Source organism: Carcharodon carcharias, chromosome 5 (assembly GCF_017639515.1).
Source record: "Carcharodon carcharias isolate sCarCar2 chromosome 5, sCarCar2.pri, whole genome shotgun sequence".
Lineage (NCBI taxonomy): Eukaryota > Metazoa > Chordata > Chondrichthyes > Lamniformes > Lamnidae > Carcharodon > Carcharodon carcharias.
In genome coordinates this window covers 46,363,287-46,382,661 of record NC_054471.1, presented here as the reverse complement: position 1 = coordinate 46,382,661, position 19,375 = coordinate 46,363,287, and the positions used below count along the sequence as shown (strand labels likewise).

General features: G+C 45.6%; 1 protein-coding gene across 1 annotated transcript in view; it reads left to right on the top strand.

The window, feature by feature from the left end:
* The window catches only part of LOC121277708, a 149,491-nt gene that overhangs the window by 79,814 nt on the left and 50,302 nt on the right, over positions 1–19,375 (top strand). The window contains exons 13-19 of the mRNA XM_041187343.1: positions 733–851; positions 3,018–3,153; positions 3,627–3,830; positions 11,021–11,207; positions 11,409–11,426; positions 12,086–12,216; positions 18,747–18,947. Of these exons, the coding sequence (XP_041043277.1) occupies positions 733–851; positions 3,018–3,153; positions 3,627–3,830; positions 11,021–11,207; positions 11,409–11,426; positions 12,086–12,216; positions 18,747–18,947 (996 nt within the window). The remainder of the gene's footprint in view (positions 1–732; positions 852–3,017; positions 3,154–3,626; positions 3,831–11,020; positions 11,208–11,408; positions 11,427–12,085; positions 12,217–18,746; positions 18,948–19,375) is intronic.

Sequence of the window (19,375 nt, the reverse complement as noted above, 5' to 3'; positions counted from 1 at the left end):
CCCCTCTCTTCCTCCTCAGAGAAGGTGCCACCAGCACAATCCCCGTTACCAGGGTAAGGGAAGGCTGTCTGATACCTGGAAGAGTCCACACGGTCAAAATTCTCCGGTGACCTTGGAGACACCAATGAGTCCTGAAATGAAGCCTGGAAATGCTACGAATGAAGCTCAGAACTGAGATGAAGCTGCCAAGTTCAAATAAGCAACCAGCAGCAAATTATCTCCTAAACCCCTCACGACTCACACTGGCAATACTGCTAACCCTTTTTATCCCGCCCTTGGAGATTTTGCAAACAATGGGCTGCCCACCTGCCCATTTTGTCCGTGCAACAAGTGCAAAATGGCACGGGGAACGTAAAATCGGGATCAATTGGCTTTTTACTGGCCTTAAGTGACTCTTTAATTGTTGGTGGGTGCGGCTCCGACACCCGTGCATGCCCACAAGCCTGTAGGTTGTGCACATGCAGGATGACGCGGGACGCTCACCCAATATCATCATGCGCTATTTTACACCCGATCGGGTCGGGAGCATGCCCATGAGGTGTAAAATTCTGCCCCATGTCTCTGCAGCATTAATCCAGACCTCAGGATTACTGGTCCAGTAACATTACCAGTTCCCTATATATCAGGTCAGTGGTCAATATTCTTCTGGCTGAAGATCCTGAAAACCATGCGTGGGTAGATGCAATTGGAAGGAATTGAATGCTTGGTGTTTATCTGCTTGTATTGTGTCAGGAGCCAAGACGTAAAGAGAGTGGTTCGCCTGTCGAGATCAATGACTGGGAGGTGGAGGATGTCAATCAAAACAAATGTACTGCCGGAGTATTTTCTTCAAAAAAGAGCAGAGATCAAGGGTGAGAAATATTCCCAACACTAACGGTTTTATTTCCCATAATTATTTGTGAACATGGGCTGTAGTGAAATCTGTGGGTTGAAAGGGATAGGGGTGAAAGTATCTTTGTTACCGCATTTTCTCCAGTGCTCCTCCTCTTGGATCTTCCTGTGCTGCATGGCCATCGCCAGCAGAATTTAAATGAGCTCTCGCTGGTCTTTGCTGATGGTGGGCAGCAACTGCCAGTACTTCAGCTGCGGCCAAACCGCTTTCTTATTCAAGTTCAACAACGCTTCCCCTTTTCCATATTCACACCTCCCCCTATAAAACCCAGAATCCCATTTGCACCTTTACTTCTAACAATAGAGATCTGTACCCCCGGGGTCCCAAATTCCTGACTAAAACTGCTATGCATGAAATCCTTCAGATGGATCGGAGTTTGGGTGGAGGACACTGTGGATGGACTTTGGGTCCCTGAAGTTCCTACTGCTTCTAAGTTTCACCGACAGCGCGCCCCCCCCCCCCCCCCCCCCCCCCCCCCACCCCCAGCTGCCCCAGAAGTCCCAAGATAAGGATTTGCAAACTTCAGATAGTTCCAACAGTGTTACAGTAATAATTACCCAGGAAACGTTAGAAGAATTGAAACCACTTATAATTCCTGGGTAACTAAAGTACTGAACACCCCAACCCCCACCCCCACAGGGCTCCCCTCACCCCCCCCCCCCCCAACACTCCATGGGACACTGCATGACCACCTGACCCCCTTTCCCACCCACCTGACCACCCCCCCACTGAGCACCCAAATCCCCTGATGACTTCCACCTACTGGCCACACCTCCACTGACCACCCGATATCCCCCCACAACTGAACCCACCGCCCCCCACTTACCACATGCCCCCAACCACCCAATGGTCCGTGACCCCCCAAATCCCCCACCCACTTACCTTACAAATTGGCCTTCTCCATGTCTCCCGAAAGTGGCTGGACTGTTAAACGTACCTGCTTTACAGCAGCTAGTGCCATAAAAAAGGGGGTGTGGGCTTCCTTACCTCTGACTCTGCAGCCGTGGACTGAAGGCCTCAGGAGCGCACTGCCCTTCACAGCCTGAGTTGGAAGGTCAGGCAAGAAAGGATTGGCTGGATTTCCAGGTCGGAAACTAGGGACAGAAATTTCCCCCCATTGGAGGGATTGTGCGGGGGCAGGAGCAGGCGCGAACCCGATCTGCACCCCCCTATCAGGGCTACACTGCCATTTTACATGGACGGGCCAGTTAAGGCCTACCCAGTGTGACACTCACCCCATGGATGAGGTTCCATGAAAAATGCAAAGGCCGCCTGGGCTCTTTGCCTGCCCGCCAGCCTTAAGCTCATTTGATTATTTCAATTAGCTTTTAACAGGCCTTAATAGGCCTTTGACAGTTTGGCAGGCGTGCAGCCGAGTTGGCTTTCCTCCCGCTGAACTGAAAATCTAAATGATGTGCGGTGATGTCAGGACGCCCGCCCAGCGTCATTGTATGTGTCAGCGAGCGGGCCCTGCCCCCTGCCCACTAACTCAAAAATTCTACCCGAGGACTGGAGTGGCAATCCGACGCTGATTGCCACTGTGTGGATACTCAGGCCCTATAATTCTTTCCTTGCTGGTGCCACGTTGAATATACTCTAACTGAATCATCCTCCAGTTGCAATGCACTGGCCTTGTCCTCAGCAAAGTTCTTCACCAAACTGAAAAAAAAAAATGACAAAACACGGCCAACTGAGATTTGTCATAGCTCAGAGTGACATGGACTCTTGGCTCTTGTGTCCATGGCTGATTAAGAAGCAAGCTGCCCTCCACTCATGAACAGGTGTCAAGATTTTAATTGAATTTAAATGTGCTTTACAGAGCACTCTTTAATTTTCATTTAAATGTAACGGAATGTGACAATCCTGTGCTCATTCCTCCTGTTGTTGTCAAGATAAAGAGTCCCTACACCTTTATTAAAATGCGTGCAGTCTTGGCATGGAACTACTAAAGTGCCAATCATTGTCCCGTCCACACTTTGGAAAGATGAAAAACCTTGAATTGCACTGATTTGAGTTTACAACCTGGATAGGCACCCAGCAGGTTTAAAGAGTTGCAGCAGAGTTACCGCGGAGAGTTACTGCCATTCACGCTTTCTCATCCACTCTGTTTCTCTGTCTTGCACAGCTATAGTTACACAAGTACCATGCAGCTGCTGGGATTGGATGAAGGAAACGAGGAGAATGCAAAAGACCCTGTCATGACACAGGGGGCTTATTTGTCTCTCCTCTTCTTGCGCCACTTGAGGATTCGAGAGCTTCAGGTAACAGCTCACCTTACATGGACCTGCAGGACCTTCTTCCCTTCTTGTGTCGCCTTGCTCCACATTTCAGATTGCACTGAATCACCAGTAAAATAAATCTAATCTTCACAAGAATTAATTTGCTGGCTGCACTTTGCATAGAAATTGGTGTGATGTTCCTGATAATTATAACAAATACAGTAAATGTAAAACAGACTGGTCATCATATGAAAAAGAATGAAGGATTAACATTTTGGGGTCTCTTAGTTCAGATGCTGAATGAATTGAACTGTTGTGGGATTTAAAGTATTTTCTGTTTTTTTTCATTCAGATTCCCGACTTTTTCCTTTTGATCACCCATGTTGTGCCTTAGAATAAGACCTCAAGTATTAGTTGGCTAACACTCTTGTTTGCCTGCTATTTTTAGCGGTCATTCCGCTAGGTGTTAAAATGCCGATGATAACAGTTTTGTGTTTATGGTTCTTGCTCTGCAGCGGATCTGTTTAGGAATACTGAACTACTTCAGATCCATTGAGCGAACTCTCACCATCAGCATCTGTGGCTTGACCCTGAATGGGGGCAAGTTAGTCCGTACAGCAGCAGACACGTGCTGGATCAGTGCAGAGAAAGGTGGCTTGGGTGTTGCTGATGGCGTGGGCTCACATTACTATTTACATAAAACGCCAGCAGATTACAAGGTACTGTATCAGCAGTTGCTGCAATGTTGCTTTCAGCAAGCAGTATTTAAGTTAACTCGGGGCGGAATTTTGTGTGGGTTTGCAGGCAGGGAGAGGTGGTGTTCTGTAACATACCTTGGTTGACCTCCCCACCGGACTCCCTCCCACCCCCATCTCTCTGCAATTTAAAAAAAACAAAACCAGCCCACCCTCCCTTGCCCCAGTTGGGGCCCTTAAGTGGACGCCCAGCCTCAATTTTCAGGCTGGTGGGAGGAGTTCAGGGGCATGGAGGGAAGCCTGAAAATTTAGTCTGCTCTGGCCTTAGGCAGGAAATACGGGGGAGAATCTCCTTCAACAGCCTTCTTTCAACTTCAGGCACCCCCACACAAGACCTGACTCCTGAGAGTGCTCACTCCCCACCTCATCTCTCCACCAACACCACCATCCCCTTCTGCCCATCCACCAGGACCTCAGCTTCCCTCCCTGCCTTGAGACACCCCCCCATCCTTAACTGGTTCTGAATTAATAATGGAAAATAAGGAGATGGCAGATTAACTGAATAGGTATTTTGCATCATTCTTCACTATAGAGGATACCAGTAACATCCCAGAAATAGCTGTAGATCAGGAGTTGGAAAGGAGGAAGGAACTCTGGAAAATTGCAATCACCAGAGAAGTGGTACTGAGCAAATTGTTGGATTTGCAGCTGACAAGTCCCCGGGTCCTGATGGACTTCATCCTAGGGTCTTAAAAGAAGCGGTTAGTGAGAAAGTTGATTTGTTGATTTTAATATTCCAAAATTCCCTAAATTCAGGGAAAGTTCCATTAGGTTGGAAAATAATGAATGTAACTCCTTTATTCAAGACAGGGGGGAGACAAAAGGTGGAAAACTACAGGCCAGTTAGTTTAACATCTGTCATAGGGAAAATTTTACAGGATATTACTAAAGATGTTATAGCAGGGCACTTAGATAAATTCATGGTAATCAGGCAGAGTCAACGTGGTTTTGTGAAAGGGAAGTCATGTTTAACAAATTTATCAGAGTTCTTTGAAGAAGCAACATGTGCTGTGGATAAAGGGGAACTGGTGGATGTACTGTACTTAGATTTCCAGAAGATTTTTGATAAAGTGCCACATCAAAGGCTATTGCGAAAATAAAAGCTCATAGTGCAGGGGCTAACATATTGGCATGGATAGAAGATTGGCTAGCTAACAGGAAACAGAGAGTAGGCATAAATAGTTCATTTTCTGGTTGTCAAGATGTAACAAGTAGTATGCCACAACGATCAGTGCTGGGGCCTCAATTTTTTACAATTTATATAAATGATTCAGATGAAGGGACAGATGCTATGGTTGCTAAATTTGCTGATGACACAAATATAGGTAGGAAAGTAAGTTGTGAAGAGGACGTAAGGAGGCTACAAAGGGATATAGATTGGTTAAGTGAATGGGCAAAAATCTGGCAAATGGTGTATAATGTGGGAAAATGTGAAATTGTCTATTTTCACAGGAAGAATAATAAAAAAACATATTATCTAAATGGTGAGGGTTTGCAGAGCTCTGAGATGCAGTGGCGCCTGTGTGTCCTTGTGCATGAATGCAAAAGATTAGAATGCAGGTACAATGCATAACTGGGAAAGCTGTATCAAGAACTGTATAATAACTGAACACATAATGAGACAGTGCAAGGAAAGAATCAGGCAGCCTTTCAAACAGAAGAAGAAACCCCGTGAGATCTACAATGTAGAAGAGTCAGAATCAACAAATTCAGATATTTATTCGTTATTTAATTTGAAGGTTGGAATGACAGAACCAATACATGTAACAGTGGATATAAATGGCAGACCTATTAGAATGGAAGTGGACACAAGAGGTTCCACGACAGTAATTGGTGAACACACTTCAAATATCTAAATTATGGTGAACATAAGTTAAATTTGGAAGAAACTGATGCCAAATTATAAACTTATACAGGTGAAAACATCCAAGTCAAAGGCATAAACAGAGTTACTGTCCATTACGGAAGCCAATTGGTAAAACTACCATTGATGGTGGTAGCAGGTGAGGGGCCAAGCCTCCTTGGATGAAACTGGCTAAAGGAGATTAAATTAGAATGGACTGAAATTTTCATGCTGAGAGCAAGTGGGTTACCAGAGCTACTACAAAAATATGCCTCAGTCTTCTAGGACGAACTTGGGAAGGTCTAGGGGCTGCAAGCAAAACTTCATGTGCATCCAGAGGCAACCCCCCAATTCATGAAGGCAAGACCAGTATCTTATGCACTGTGGGAAAAGGTCGAACCGAAGTGGATTAGAGAACCTGGGCGTTATATAACCTGTGCAGTTCTCAGAATGGTCAGCAGCAATAGTGCCCGACCTTCAATCCGACCAGTGCGTTCGAATTTGTGGAGATTACAAATTGGTAGTTAATAAAGTGGCTAAGCTGGACAGACACCCCATACAAAAAATTGAAGGCCCGTTTGCTAAGCTGGCAGGCGGAACCGCCTACACGAAGCTTGATATGAGTCATGCTTATCAACAATTAGAGTTAGAGAAGGCCTCCCGGGAATTTGTCACAATTAATACAGACAAAGGGTTGTACCAATATACCCATTTGCCTTTCGGCGTCTCCTCAGCTTACGCCATATTCCAGAGAACAATGGAAAGTTTACTGTAGGGACTGCTCCACATTGTAGTTTATTGAGATGATGTTCTGCTGATAGGACTCAATGAAAAGGAGCATTTGGCAAACTTAGAAGAAGCCTTAAAACGTTTCTTGCAAGCTGGACTGCGTTTAAAAGAAGATAAGTGCGCATTCCAAGCAAGGGAGGTAATCTATTTGATCACCAGGTAGATTCACAGGGCCTGCACCTGGTTGAGGAAAAAGTGAGAGACATAAGAGCGCCAGAGAACATCTCAGAGCTCAAATCATTCCGAGGAATGGACAATTATTATGGGCGATTCTTACCCAATTTATTTACAGAACTGGCGCCCCTGCATTATCAAGAAGAACCAACATTGGTCTTGGCACCACAGAAAGAAGCTTTCATAAAGGCAAAATAATTGTTACACTCATCCAGCCTATTAGTACATTATGAGCAGGGGAAAGAATTAGTGTTGACACGTGGTGCATCTTCCTACAGAGTGGAAGGAGTGCTCTCCCATTGAATGGACGATGGCACGGAACAACCTATAGGATAGGATATGTATCAAGAATGCTCATCACAGAGGAAAAAGGGACACTCACAGATAGAAAAAGAAGGCTTGTCAATCATCTTTGGTGTCAAGAAATTTCACCAGTATGTGCGCGGCCACTATTTTACTATCATGATAGGATTGTTCAGTGAGGACAAGGCTATACCACCCATAGCCTCAGCAAGAATACAACAATGAGTGTTGATCCTGGCAGCATACGAGTATACTTTCGTCCATAGGCCTGGAAATCAAATTGTAAACGCTGATGCACTGAGTCATTTGCCCTTACAAGAAAAACATGAGGATGTCCTAGTTCCACAAGATCCAGTTTTATTGTTAAATTTCTTATATTCACCTCCAGTAAGTGCTAGACAGGTCAGAGACTGGACAAGTCGAGTCCCAGTCTTATCCAAAGTATGAGAACAAGTGCTTCATGGTTGGTCACAAGAGCAGGTATCTGACGAAATGAAACCGTACTTTACCAGAAGATGTGAAATAACCAGCCAGATGGTATCTTATTGTGGGGAGCATGAGTGATTGTTCCTCCAAAAGGAAGAAAGCCATTGTTAATTGAATTACATAGTGCACATCCAGGAATTTCCTGAATGAAGACCATAGCATGCAGCTATCTGTGGTGGCCTGGAATGGATGGAGAAATAGAGAGCTTAGTGAAGAATTGTGTGCAGTGTCAGCAATTGCAAAAGTTACCTTCAACAACTCCGTTACACCCTTGGGAGTGGTTACACATTGACTATGTGGGACCTTTCATGGGAACAATGTTTCTGCTCATTGTTGATGCCCAGTCAAAATGGATGGACATATATGCGATGAAGTTACCAATGTCTTCTGCTACAATTGAGAAGCTACATCAAAGTTTTGCCATTAATGGACTACCAGAAGTGGCCGTGTCTGATAACAGCACGGCATTTATGAGTCCTGAGTTTCAATGGTTTATTGGACTCAATGGTATCACTCGTAGAAAACTTCACTGTACCACCCTTCCTCAAATGGACTGGCCGAAAGAACAGTTCAAACGTTCAAGTCAGGCATGAAAATGTTGACTGGAGATTCCTTAGCAGTCAAGCTAGCATGCTTTCTTTCCCATTATAGGACCACCCCTCACACAACAGCAGATGTCACAACTGCGGAGTTATTGTTGAAACACTGTCTCAGGACGAGATTGAGCTTAATAATGTTGAATTTAGGGGGATGATGGAAAGGAGTCAGGGAAGTCAGAAAACTAGATATGACTGGCATAGTCGTGACAGAAAGTTTACTATGGGAGAAGAACTTTGGAGAAAGACCAAAGTTGTTACCGGGTGAAATAAGTGGTGACTGGACTTCTATCTTACCATGTGGAGGTGGAAGGCCGAGTCATACAGAGACATGTGGATCATCTAAGGAAGAGAGAAGCAAATCACCAAGAAATGATTCTGCCAGTGGTCACGACCGGGTTTTTTTCTGTGAAGAGAACTCAACTTAGTATAGGTGTGTCTGATGTGTCTGTGATACCTGCAAGAATTGGGGAAACAGATTTGCAGGTGCTTGTCAAAGAATCTGAGGTTCAAACAATTGCAGAAAAGGAGATTCCTGACAAAGCATCAGAAGTTGTAGAGCTGAGACGTTCGACATGCCTAAGGAAACCCCCAGAAAGACTGAATTTGTAAATTACTTAGCTGCGTAAATAATTTGCTATGTTGAGAAAATTGTACTTGTAAATGTAAAATGTATTTCCAAGTAAAGGGGAAGGGATGTGGTAATTATGGTTTTATGTAGTGTGTAGTATATCTTAAAGAAGGATGTTATAAAGGGAGATCACATGATGTTATGTAACCAATAGAGGAGTAGTGCAAGCTACCTCCATAGTCAGTAGTCTGCAGTGAGTAATCAGAAGACAGGGTTTGAGTTGAAAGCACACAAGTGTAGCTGCTGAGTACCTTTGTAAATAAACAGAATGTGTTCCACCTAAGAAGTGTCTGCTGATCAACTCTGTCTATTGTACCAACTCGGCCATCCCACAACAAGCGTGAAAAAAGGATCTGTAAGTCCCAATAAATTAGTGATTAGGATCCAACCCTGTCTTAAAAGGCAAGAGACAACATCTTTCCAGTAACCGCCTTATCAACTCCCCTCAGGATCTTATATGTTTCAATAAGATCGCCTCTTACTCCAGTGGGCCCAACTTGTTCGACCATTCTTCAGAAGATAAGCCCTTCATCCCAGGAATGCGTCGAGTAAACCTCCTCTGAACTGCTAATGTAATTATATCATTTTCAAATAATTTTCAGATAAGGAGACCAAAACTATATCCAATACCCCAGATATGGTCTCACCAAGGTCCTGTACAGCTACAGTAAAACTTCCCTACTTTTATACACCATTCCCCTGGCAATAAATGCCAACATTCTATTTGCCTCCCTAATACCGACTGAACTTGCATACTAACTTATAGTGATTTAAGTGATTCTGTGATATGTACCAGGACACCCAGATCCTTCTGTACCTCCAAGTTTTGCAATCTCTCTCCATTGAAATAGTATACTGCTTCACTATTGTTCCTGCCAAAGTTCACGTTTTCCCACATTCCCAAATTGGCATCCCTCAACTACATTCATGGATGTCAGCAATGGTGTGTGGTAACCTTGTGCATGGGGATGCTGGATGAAGTTTTATTGGTAGATTGGTAGTTGAGAGGAGTCAAAGGCAGCAGGAGAGAGCAGAAAAGGGAAGGAAGCTATGAACATTCACGGCAGAAGTGAAGCAGCCCAGTCCTTGTGGGGGTTTGGAGGGGGAGGGGGGGCAACTTTTAAAAAAAAGTTTACAACATAGCTACTTGGAATTTTTGTAAATTTGCAGTTTATTAATTTGGTAAGCCCCTCTCCTGCCATGGCTGGACTTCCCCCACCCCTGCTGTGACCCAAGTTTGAGGTCTGTTTATGAGAAGGAGGGATATCTTTAAAATAATGAATACTTTCAAGAAATCCCCCAGTCAAACAGAACTCTCCCTCACCCCTTCACCCTCCCACTACCTATTGTGACCCTGCTGGACATGAGCCTGCTGGGACCCTACTCTTTGATTCCACTCTGTGTGTCAGCCTGCTGCCTGATTAGGGTGCAGGGGTGGCAAGACAGCTGCTGTGAAGGGCAGTGGTTTGAAAGAACTATGCAGCATCAAGCATGGGGATTGATGTTGGCATCACCAGCATGTGGCACAGCAGAGGGCAGTGCTGCAGCTTGGAGATCTCTTTAGTAAATGCACAACAGTGCTGGCTAGCCTGAAGGACTCACCCAGAAGTTAATAAAATAAATAGGTTTACTCATGTTGGAAACTGGTGTGACAGGAAGTGACTTTTACTTGTTGAGAATTGTACATGTAAGAAAGAGGTGTAATATATTATAGAAAACGCATTACACGTTACAAGTCATAGCATTCTGCCATTATGAATGAGTATATTCTCCAGCTCACCTCTTCCTCATCTCTTTTCCATTCTTTATACACATAACATGCCTCTCATTTTATTGGTTCCCAGTTTATTTTTTAAGTACATTGTGTCCTGGTGCTTTAGAATGTGCATCCATTAAAATGAAATATTGTTAACTTTTTTTTATATTGTCAGCTCCACTTCTCAAATCCAGCTGGTCATGGTTCCCTGTGATGTGCAAGTTATCTGGAGAAGCAGGCAGCCAAGTGAGCTTGTTACTTGTGCAACTGCCCCATGAGCAGCTTGTTTCCACACACGGTGCTGCATTCTGCTCACATTTTAAAACGCTGGCTCTGATAGATTTGGGGTGCTGTTTTGTTTATTTGCAAATCCTCATCAGTGATTTGAAAATGTCAATAACAACTCCACTGCGAGCAATGCTGACACTCTCAAAGAACATTTTCAGAACACTAAGTTTATCCACAAAAGGCCGCTGTTCCTTTAAAATGAAGGTACAAATTGGACTTACTTTCTTGTAGAAAGAAACGGTCACATGAATGTAAATTATTGACCAACATTTATAATTGCGCTTATAGAAGTATCTCACTGAATTTATGGAGTTCTCAGAGATTGAGAACCATGATGATTTCTACACGACTGAGGACGGTTTCATTCACACCCAGGACCAGCGAGGGATTTATATAATTTATGATGTGGCAATAAAGGATCTAACAGAGTTAGAAAAACAGATGTTGCTTCTTGCAACCCAATATATTGAGAAAGGTAAGGCGATAAATAGTCTTGCACTTCCTCACACTATAATGTGCGCTTCTCTCTTTTAAAGGGCCACGATCTCTCCTGAGCAAAGCTTTTCTCATGCTTGAGGAGGAGGCCCCGTTTTTTATCACTTCACACTTCACTCACAAGTCAAGCGGCACACTTCCAAGTGTCATAGGCACTTTACACAGGCAGATTACAACACAGAAAGAGGCCATTTGGTTTGTTCTGTCTGTGCTGATTGCCTCGAAGAACAACTCACCGAGTCCCACTCCCTCTCCTTTCCCCAGTAGCCCAGCAATTTTTTTTTTCACTTCAGATAATTATCCCATCCTCCTTTGAAGGCCGCGAAAGAGAATTGGATAATTATGGGTTTTGAAGCTGCTGTCAAAAATGAAACCACTTAAACATTTGGTTATGGATTGGAGTTAAATAATCAAGTTTCTACAAATTGAGCGAATGGACAGCTTTCTCTCAGTTTATGAATCGTCTTTGTTCCTCATGTGTTACATCACACAAGAGCTCACAAATTGTCCACTGTAGGCTCCCATTTCTCACTTTCACATTGAGAACTTATGTAGCTCGTTGTTGCGTGGAGTAAGTTTATTATCCTGGTGCTGGAATCATATTGAAATGAGTGTCAGAGCAAATTAAGACAGACATCTTGTGTGCATAACCTGGCTTGACCTGGAAGTGCTTGAGGACTTTGGTGCATATAAAATGGAGGAAATTTATATTGTATCCCTCTTTTACTTAATTGGTGCTTTGTTAAGCACTTTTAAGGTGTAGTTACATTTACACAGTGTATTGTAAGTTACAATGATACAACTGAGCTAAAACTGCCATCGACGTGTCACTCTTTAAAGGTCAGAGAACATACAAAGCTTCCCCTGCCAGAGGATCACAGTGTGGGGAGATCGATCTTCCAGCCTGGGCCCACCTCTCAATAGACCGATTTGCTGTTTTGCTTGATCTGTGGAGGTGTGAAATGGCTTTTCTGGAGAACAAACGACAGGTAACAAGGTGCATAGTGTTCTGGGAGCAGAATGAACAGATTTCACTTATTGTAGGACAAAAAAAAGGGACCATTAGGTAAAATACCAAAAAAACCTGTCCGTTGTGGTTTTTGCCCATTATTTGAGTAATTGACATCATTATTAAAGTAAGCAAAATAAATGCAGAGATTGAGGGGTATGTGGCATGTAATTTATGGCCTGCATGATATATTACAGTGGAGAGGGGAGTTAATGGCGTAACAGCATTGTCGCTGGACTAGTAATCCAGACACTCAGGGTAATGCTCTGGGGACCCGGATCCCACCACAGCAGATGGTGGAATTTGAATTCAATAAAAATCTGGACTCTCAAATGCCCTCTGAAATGGCCTAGCAACACTCAGTTGTATCAAACCGCTACAAAGCCTCAAAAAAGCAATGAAACTGGACGGAGCACCCGTCATCGACCTAGGCACTGGAAATGACATCGGCAATCTCAGCCCTGTTGACCCTGCAAAGTCCTCCTTACTAACATCTGGGGGCTAGTGCCAAAATTGGGAGAGCTGTCTCACAGACCAGTCAAGCAACAGCCTGACATAGCCATCCTCACGGAGTCATATCTTACAGATAATATCCAAGACTCCACCATCACCATCCCTGGGTATGTCCTGTCCCACCAGTAGCACTGGCCCAGCAGAGATGGCGGCAAAGTGGAATACAGTCAGGAGGGAGTTGTCCTGGGAGTCCTCAACATCGAATCCGGACCCCATGAAGTCTCATGACATCAGGTTAAGCATGGGCAAGGAACACTCTTGTTGATTACCATGTGCCGCTCTCCCTCAGCTGATGAATCAGTGCTCCTCCATGTTGAGCACCACTTGGAGGAAGCACTGAGGGTGGCAAGGGTTCAGAATATACTCTGGGTGGGGGACTTCACTGTCCATCATCAAGAGTGGCTCGGTAGCACCACTACTGACCGAGCTGGCCAAGTCCTGAAGGATGTAACTGCTAGACTGGGCCTGCGGCAGGTGCTGAGGGAACTAACGAGAGGGAAAAACATACTTGACCTCATCCTCACCAACCTGCCTGCCGAAGATGCATCTGTCCATGACAGTTTCGGTAGGGGTGACCACTGCACAGTCGTTATGGAGACCAAGTCCCACCTTCACATTGAGGATATCCTCCATTGTGTTGTGTGGCACTACCACCGTGTTAAATGGGTTAGATTGTGAACTGATCTAGCAACTCAAGACTGGGCAACCATGAGGTGCTGTGGGACAACAGCAGTAGCAGAATTGTACTCGAACACAATCAGTAACCTCATGGCCCAGCATATCCCCCACACTACCATTACCACCAAGCCAGGGGATCAAGCCTGGTTCAATGAAGAGTGCAGGAGGGCATGCCAGGACCAGCAGCAGGCATACATAAAAATGAAGTATCAACCTGGTGAAGCTATACCAGAGGACTAATTGCATGCCAAACAGCAGAAGCAGCAAGTGATAGACAAGGCTAAGCAATCACACAACCAACATATCAGATCTAAGCTCTGCAGTCCTGCCACATCCAGCCATGGTGGACAATTTAACAGCTCACTGGAGGAGGAAGCTCCACAAATATCCCCATCCTCAATGATGGTGGAGCCCAGCATGTCAGTGCAATAGATAAGGCTTCAGCCAGAAGTGCCAAGTGGATGATCCATCTCAGCTTCCTCTGGAGGTCCCCAGCATCGCAGATGTCAGTCTTCACCCAATTGAGTTCACTCCACGTGATATCAAGAAACGGCTGGAGGTACTGGATATTGCAAAGGCTATGGGCCTGACAATATTCCAGCAATAGGACTGAAGACTTGTGCTCCAGAACTTGCTGCACCCCTAGCCAAGCTGTTCCAGTACACCTACAACACTGGCATCTACCCAGCTATGTGGAAAATTGCCCAGATATGTTCTGTACACAAAAAGCAGTATAAATCCAATCTGGCCAATTACCACCCATCTGTCTACACCCGATCATCAGTAAAGTAATGGAAGGGGTCATCAACAGCACTATCAAGCGGCACTTGCTTAGCAATAACCTGCTCACTGATGCCCAGTTTGGGTTCAGTCAGGGCCACTCAGCTCCTGACCTCATTATAGCCTTGGTTCAAACGTGGACAAAAGAACTGAACTCCCGAGGTGAGGTGAGAGTGACCGCCCTTGACATCCAGGCTGCATCTGTGATGCTGGGGACCTCTGGAGGAAGCTGAGATGGATCATCCACTTGGCACTTCTGGATAGAGTGGATGTGGGGAAGATGTTTCCATTAGTAGGAAAGGCTAGGACCCGAGGGCACAGCCTCAGAATAAAGGGAAGATCTTTTAGAACAGAGATGAGGAGAAACTTCTTTAGCCAGAGCGTGGTGAATCTATGGAATTCATTGCCACAGAAGGCTGTGGAGGCCAGGTCATTGAGCATATTTAAGCCAAGTTAGATAGGTTTTTGATTGGTAAGGGGATCAAAGGCTGCGGGGAGAAGGCAGGAGAATGGGGTTGAGAAACTTATCAGACCTGATTGAATGGCAGAGCAGACTCGATGGGCCGAATGGCCTAATTTCTGCTCCTATTTCTTATGCTCTTATGCATTTGACTGAGTGTGGCATCAAGGAGCCATAGGAAAACTGGAGTCAATGGAAATCAGGGGGAAAACTCTCCACTAGTTGAAGTCATATGTAACACAAAAGAAGATAGTTGTGGTGGTTGGAGGTCAGTCATCTCAGCTCCAGGTCATCACTGCAGAAGTTCCTCAGCATATTGTCCTCAGCCCAACAATCTTCAGCTGCTTCATCAATGAACTTCCTTCCATCATAAGGTAAGAAATGGGGATGTTCACTGATGATTGCACAATGCTCAGCCCCATTTGCAACTTCTCAGATACTGAAACAGTCCATGTCCAAATGCAGCAAGACCTGGACAATATCCAGGCTTGGGCTGACAAGTGGCAAGTAACATTCATGCCACACAAGTGTCAGGCAATGACCATTTCCAACAATCGGGAATCCAACCATCGCCCCTTGATGTTCAACGGCATTACCATCACTGAATCCCCAACTATCAACATCCTGGGGTTACCCATTGACCAGAAACTGAACTGGACTGGCCATATAAATACTGTGGCTTAAAGAGCAGGTCAGAGGCTAGGAATCTTGCGATGAGTAACTCACCTCCTGACTCCCCAGTGCCTCTCCACCATCTACAAGGTACAAGTAAAGAGTGTGAGGAATACTCTCTACTTGCCTGGATGAGTGCAGTTCCCACAGTAGTCAAGAAGCTTTACAACGTCCAGGACAAAGCAGCCTGCTTGATTGGCACCACATCCACAAACATTTACTCCCTCCACTGATACACAATGGCAGCAGTGTGTACCATCTATAAGATGCACTGCAGGGATTTACCAAGACTCCTTAGACAGCACCTTCCAAACCCCCGACCACTATGATCTAGAAGGACAAGGGCAGCAGATAGATGGGAACACCACCACCTAGAAGTTCCCCTCCAAGTCACTCACCATCCTGACTTGGAAATATATCGCCGTTCCTTCACTGTCGCTGGGTCAAAATCCTGGAACTCCCTCCCTAACAGCACTGTGTGTGTACCTACACCACATGGACAGCAGCGGTTCAAGAAGGCAGCTCACCACCACCTTCTCAAGGGCAACTAGGGTGGCCTAGCCAGCGAAGCCCACATCCCGTGAATGAATAAAGATAATAGACATTATGGGCAAAATTTTTAGCTCGGGTGGGCGCGCGCCCAATCCGACCGAGTGTAAAATGACAAGCTATAATATCGGGCTTGCATCCAGATGTCATCACGCACTTGCACGATGTGTCGGTCAGCGGGCACGTGCCCGAGTCAGCAGCGCGCCCACTGACAATTGAAAGGCTTATTAAGGCCAATAAAAAGTTAATTAAAAGAAATTTTTTGCTGCCCGTCCAACCTCACGGTTAACGGGCAGGCGAAAAGGCCAAACGATCTTTGCACTTTTCTTGGAAAGCTCATCCACGGACGGGATGAGGTTTCCAAAACCAAATAAAAGCTTTATTTTTTCATTAGTAACGTGACAGAGTCACGTGAGGGGAGATGTTTCACAACGTTTATAAAATCTTTCATTTTTTTTTAAACCAGTTCATCTCCTTGAGGCAGAGAGCTGCCTCAGGGAGATTATGTAGCGCGCGTGTGCGAAGGTCTCACTCCCCCGGCTCATTGTCCCCGCCCCGCCACGCCCACAGGCAACGATGAGCACTGCCACTCACGTTTCACGCTGGGTGGGCCTTAATTGCCCCACCAGCGTGAGATTGCCCTCTGGGCCCGATCGGGGGCAGCGGCCGGCTTCCCGCCCGCCCCATGCCAAGCCCACACGCCAAGGGCAAAGTCCTGCCCTACGATCAGTACGTGACCTTGTCCTTCAAAGAGACTTTTGCTGATGTATTTGTAATGCACCCACTTAGTCCCTCAAAGTCCAAATGCACAATGGAAGAATGTCAATCAGATCGCAAGGCAGATTAACACATACACATCAGGCCAGCACTCCATTTTATATTTCCTGGTTCGCTTTGTCCACTTTTGGGCAGGGGGGGGTGGGGGGGGGGGCGGTGTGGGGTGGGGGTGGGGGGTGGTGGTGGAGGGGAGCAAAAGTGAATGGAATGTGTAGAACTTGCCCTATTGAAAATGGCAGTGGTCCTGACGTTTTCCCACCCGCCAGCACGTTAACCAGGATATTTCTGGCACATCTGGGTCATCCGCCCTGGCAGCCTACTAGACATGCTGAGGTCCAGGCCCGGTGATGTGGTTGGTGCCACAATAGAATTTTCACTTGAAATGCTGGGAGGCCAGCATGGTGCAACACCTGCCGGAGAAACCTGGCTGGGGCCAGAAGGGTGGTCAGAAGAGGCCAAGGTGAGTAGTTAATTTAAAAAAAAAACATTGTGAGGGTTCCTTGTGGGGTAGGAGGAGCAGGGGTTGCCGCTCCAAGTCGCGCAAGAAATCCTTGAGCCTGCCCAGCCTGGGCGTTCCCTCTCCTTCCCACCAATGGCAGCTCTTTGGAGACCCCTTGCTCAGTACAGTCCCCTGAGCCCTACTACTCTCCTGCCAAGTTTCCCACACCCGACTAAAACGATTTAGACTTGAATGTAGGAGGGTTGATCAGTAAGTTCGAGGATGACTCGAAAATTGGTGGGGTGGTAAACAGTGAAGAGGATAGCCTTAGATTACAGGAGGATTATAGACGGGCTGGTCAGATGGACTAATCAGTGGCAAATGGAATTTAATCCGCATATGTGTGAGGTGATGCACTGGAGCAGGATAAACAAGGCACAGGAATGCACGATGAATGGTAGGACCCTGGGAAGTACCGAGGATCAGAGGGACCTTGGTGTGCATGTCCACCGGTCCCTTAAGGTAGCGGGACAGGTAGATAAGGTGGTTAAGACGGCATATGGGATACTTACTTTTATTAGCCGAAGCGTAGAATATAAGAGCAGGGAAATTATGCTGGAACTGTATAAAATGCTGGTTAGGCCACAGCTAGAGTATTGTGTGCAGTTCTGGAATCCGCATTATAGGAAGGATGTGATTACACTATAGAGAGTGCAGTGGAGATTTACCAGGATGTTGCCTGGGCTGTGAGGAGAGATTGGATAGAATGTAATTATTTCCTCTGGGGCAGAGGAGATTGAGGGGGGACAAGATTGAGGTGTATAAAATTCGGAGGGGCACAGATAGGGTAGACAGGAAGGAACTTTTCTCCTTAGTGGAGGGATCAGTGAACAGGGGGCATAGATTTAAGGTAAGGGGCAGGAGGTTTAGAAGGGATTTGGGAAAGACTTTTTTCATGCAGAGGGTGGTGGGAATCTGGAACTCCACCTGAAAGGGTGGTAGAGGCAGAAACCCTCATAACATTTAAGAAGTATTTGGATGTACACTTGCAATGCCATGACATACAAGGCTATGAGCCTAGTGCTGGAAAACAGGATTAGAATAGTCAGGTACTTGTTTGACTGGTGCAGACTCGATGGGCCGAAGGGCCTTTTTCTGTGCTGTAGACCTCTATGACTACTGTGACATCATTCCCAGCAGATGCGACATTGCTCCCCCAGCTGCGACATCGTTCCTGGAGGATATGACAATGTTCCCAGAGGTGGTGACATCGTTCCCGGAGGATGTGACATCATTCCCGGAGGATGTGACATCGTTCCCAGAGGATGTGACATCGTTCCTGAAGGATGCGATTTCATTTCCATCAGCATTGGGTGAAACACACTTACTCAAACAGGGCCCAGGAGTTAAAATGGCCTGAGCCTCATGCTGAAAACTTCACCCTGATTTAAATTTGGGACTATGGCTCCATACAAGGAGAATGACTAAATATTTGATAGTTGACAGTGGTGGCATATTCATAACTGAGAGTAAGCCAATATGCTCTGGCAAGAGGAGAAGTTGTGTTGTGGTGGGTGGGGGAGGGAAAAAATATAGTAAATGTGCATTTTTGTCTGAGTGATTTCTACTTGTTTTTACTCAGCTCCTGGACAGTTACTTTGAAGCCTATCAGCATGTTTTCGATGTGGAGGAGCGATTTGCATTGGGCCAAGTTATTACAGACATCATGCACAAACGCCCAAGGTTTAATTTGAGCAGTGAGTACTTTGTGAAGACCTATCAGGCTGAATGTGCATGTCTGAAACTTCACTTACAACTTATAAGAGATATTTTGAACAAACAGGTAAGTGCAAGGAAACTGTTAAGCTCGAGTATTGCAGTGTGAATAATAAACATATGTTATACAGCGGATAATAAAATCCACTTTAAAGTGACTGAGTGTAACTGCTTGCGATATGAAATGTGCTGATGCATTGTCACATTGCACTGTGAGGTAGTTGATTCTAGATCCTTACTCTATCATACCTTTCACACTGATAGTGTTTATAGCAATGTCCAGGACTTGACTTTCCACAGGTCCCAAGGACAGTGTAAAGAAAGTGAGGGTTGGATTTTCATGGGAGACTCGGGAATCGCGAGTCGGTCCATCTCCTAATGTCACGTTCTCAAGTCCTGAATGAACCCGTACACACACATTATTTCCCCTCCCCAGGGAATCAGGACGGGCTGGAGTCGGGGCCACTGCCTCCAGGAGCTGGCCCGAGATGCCAA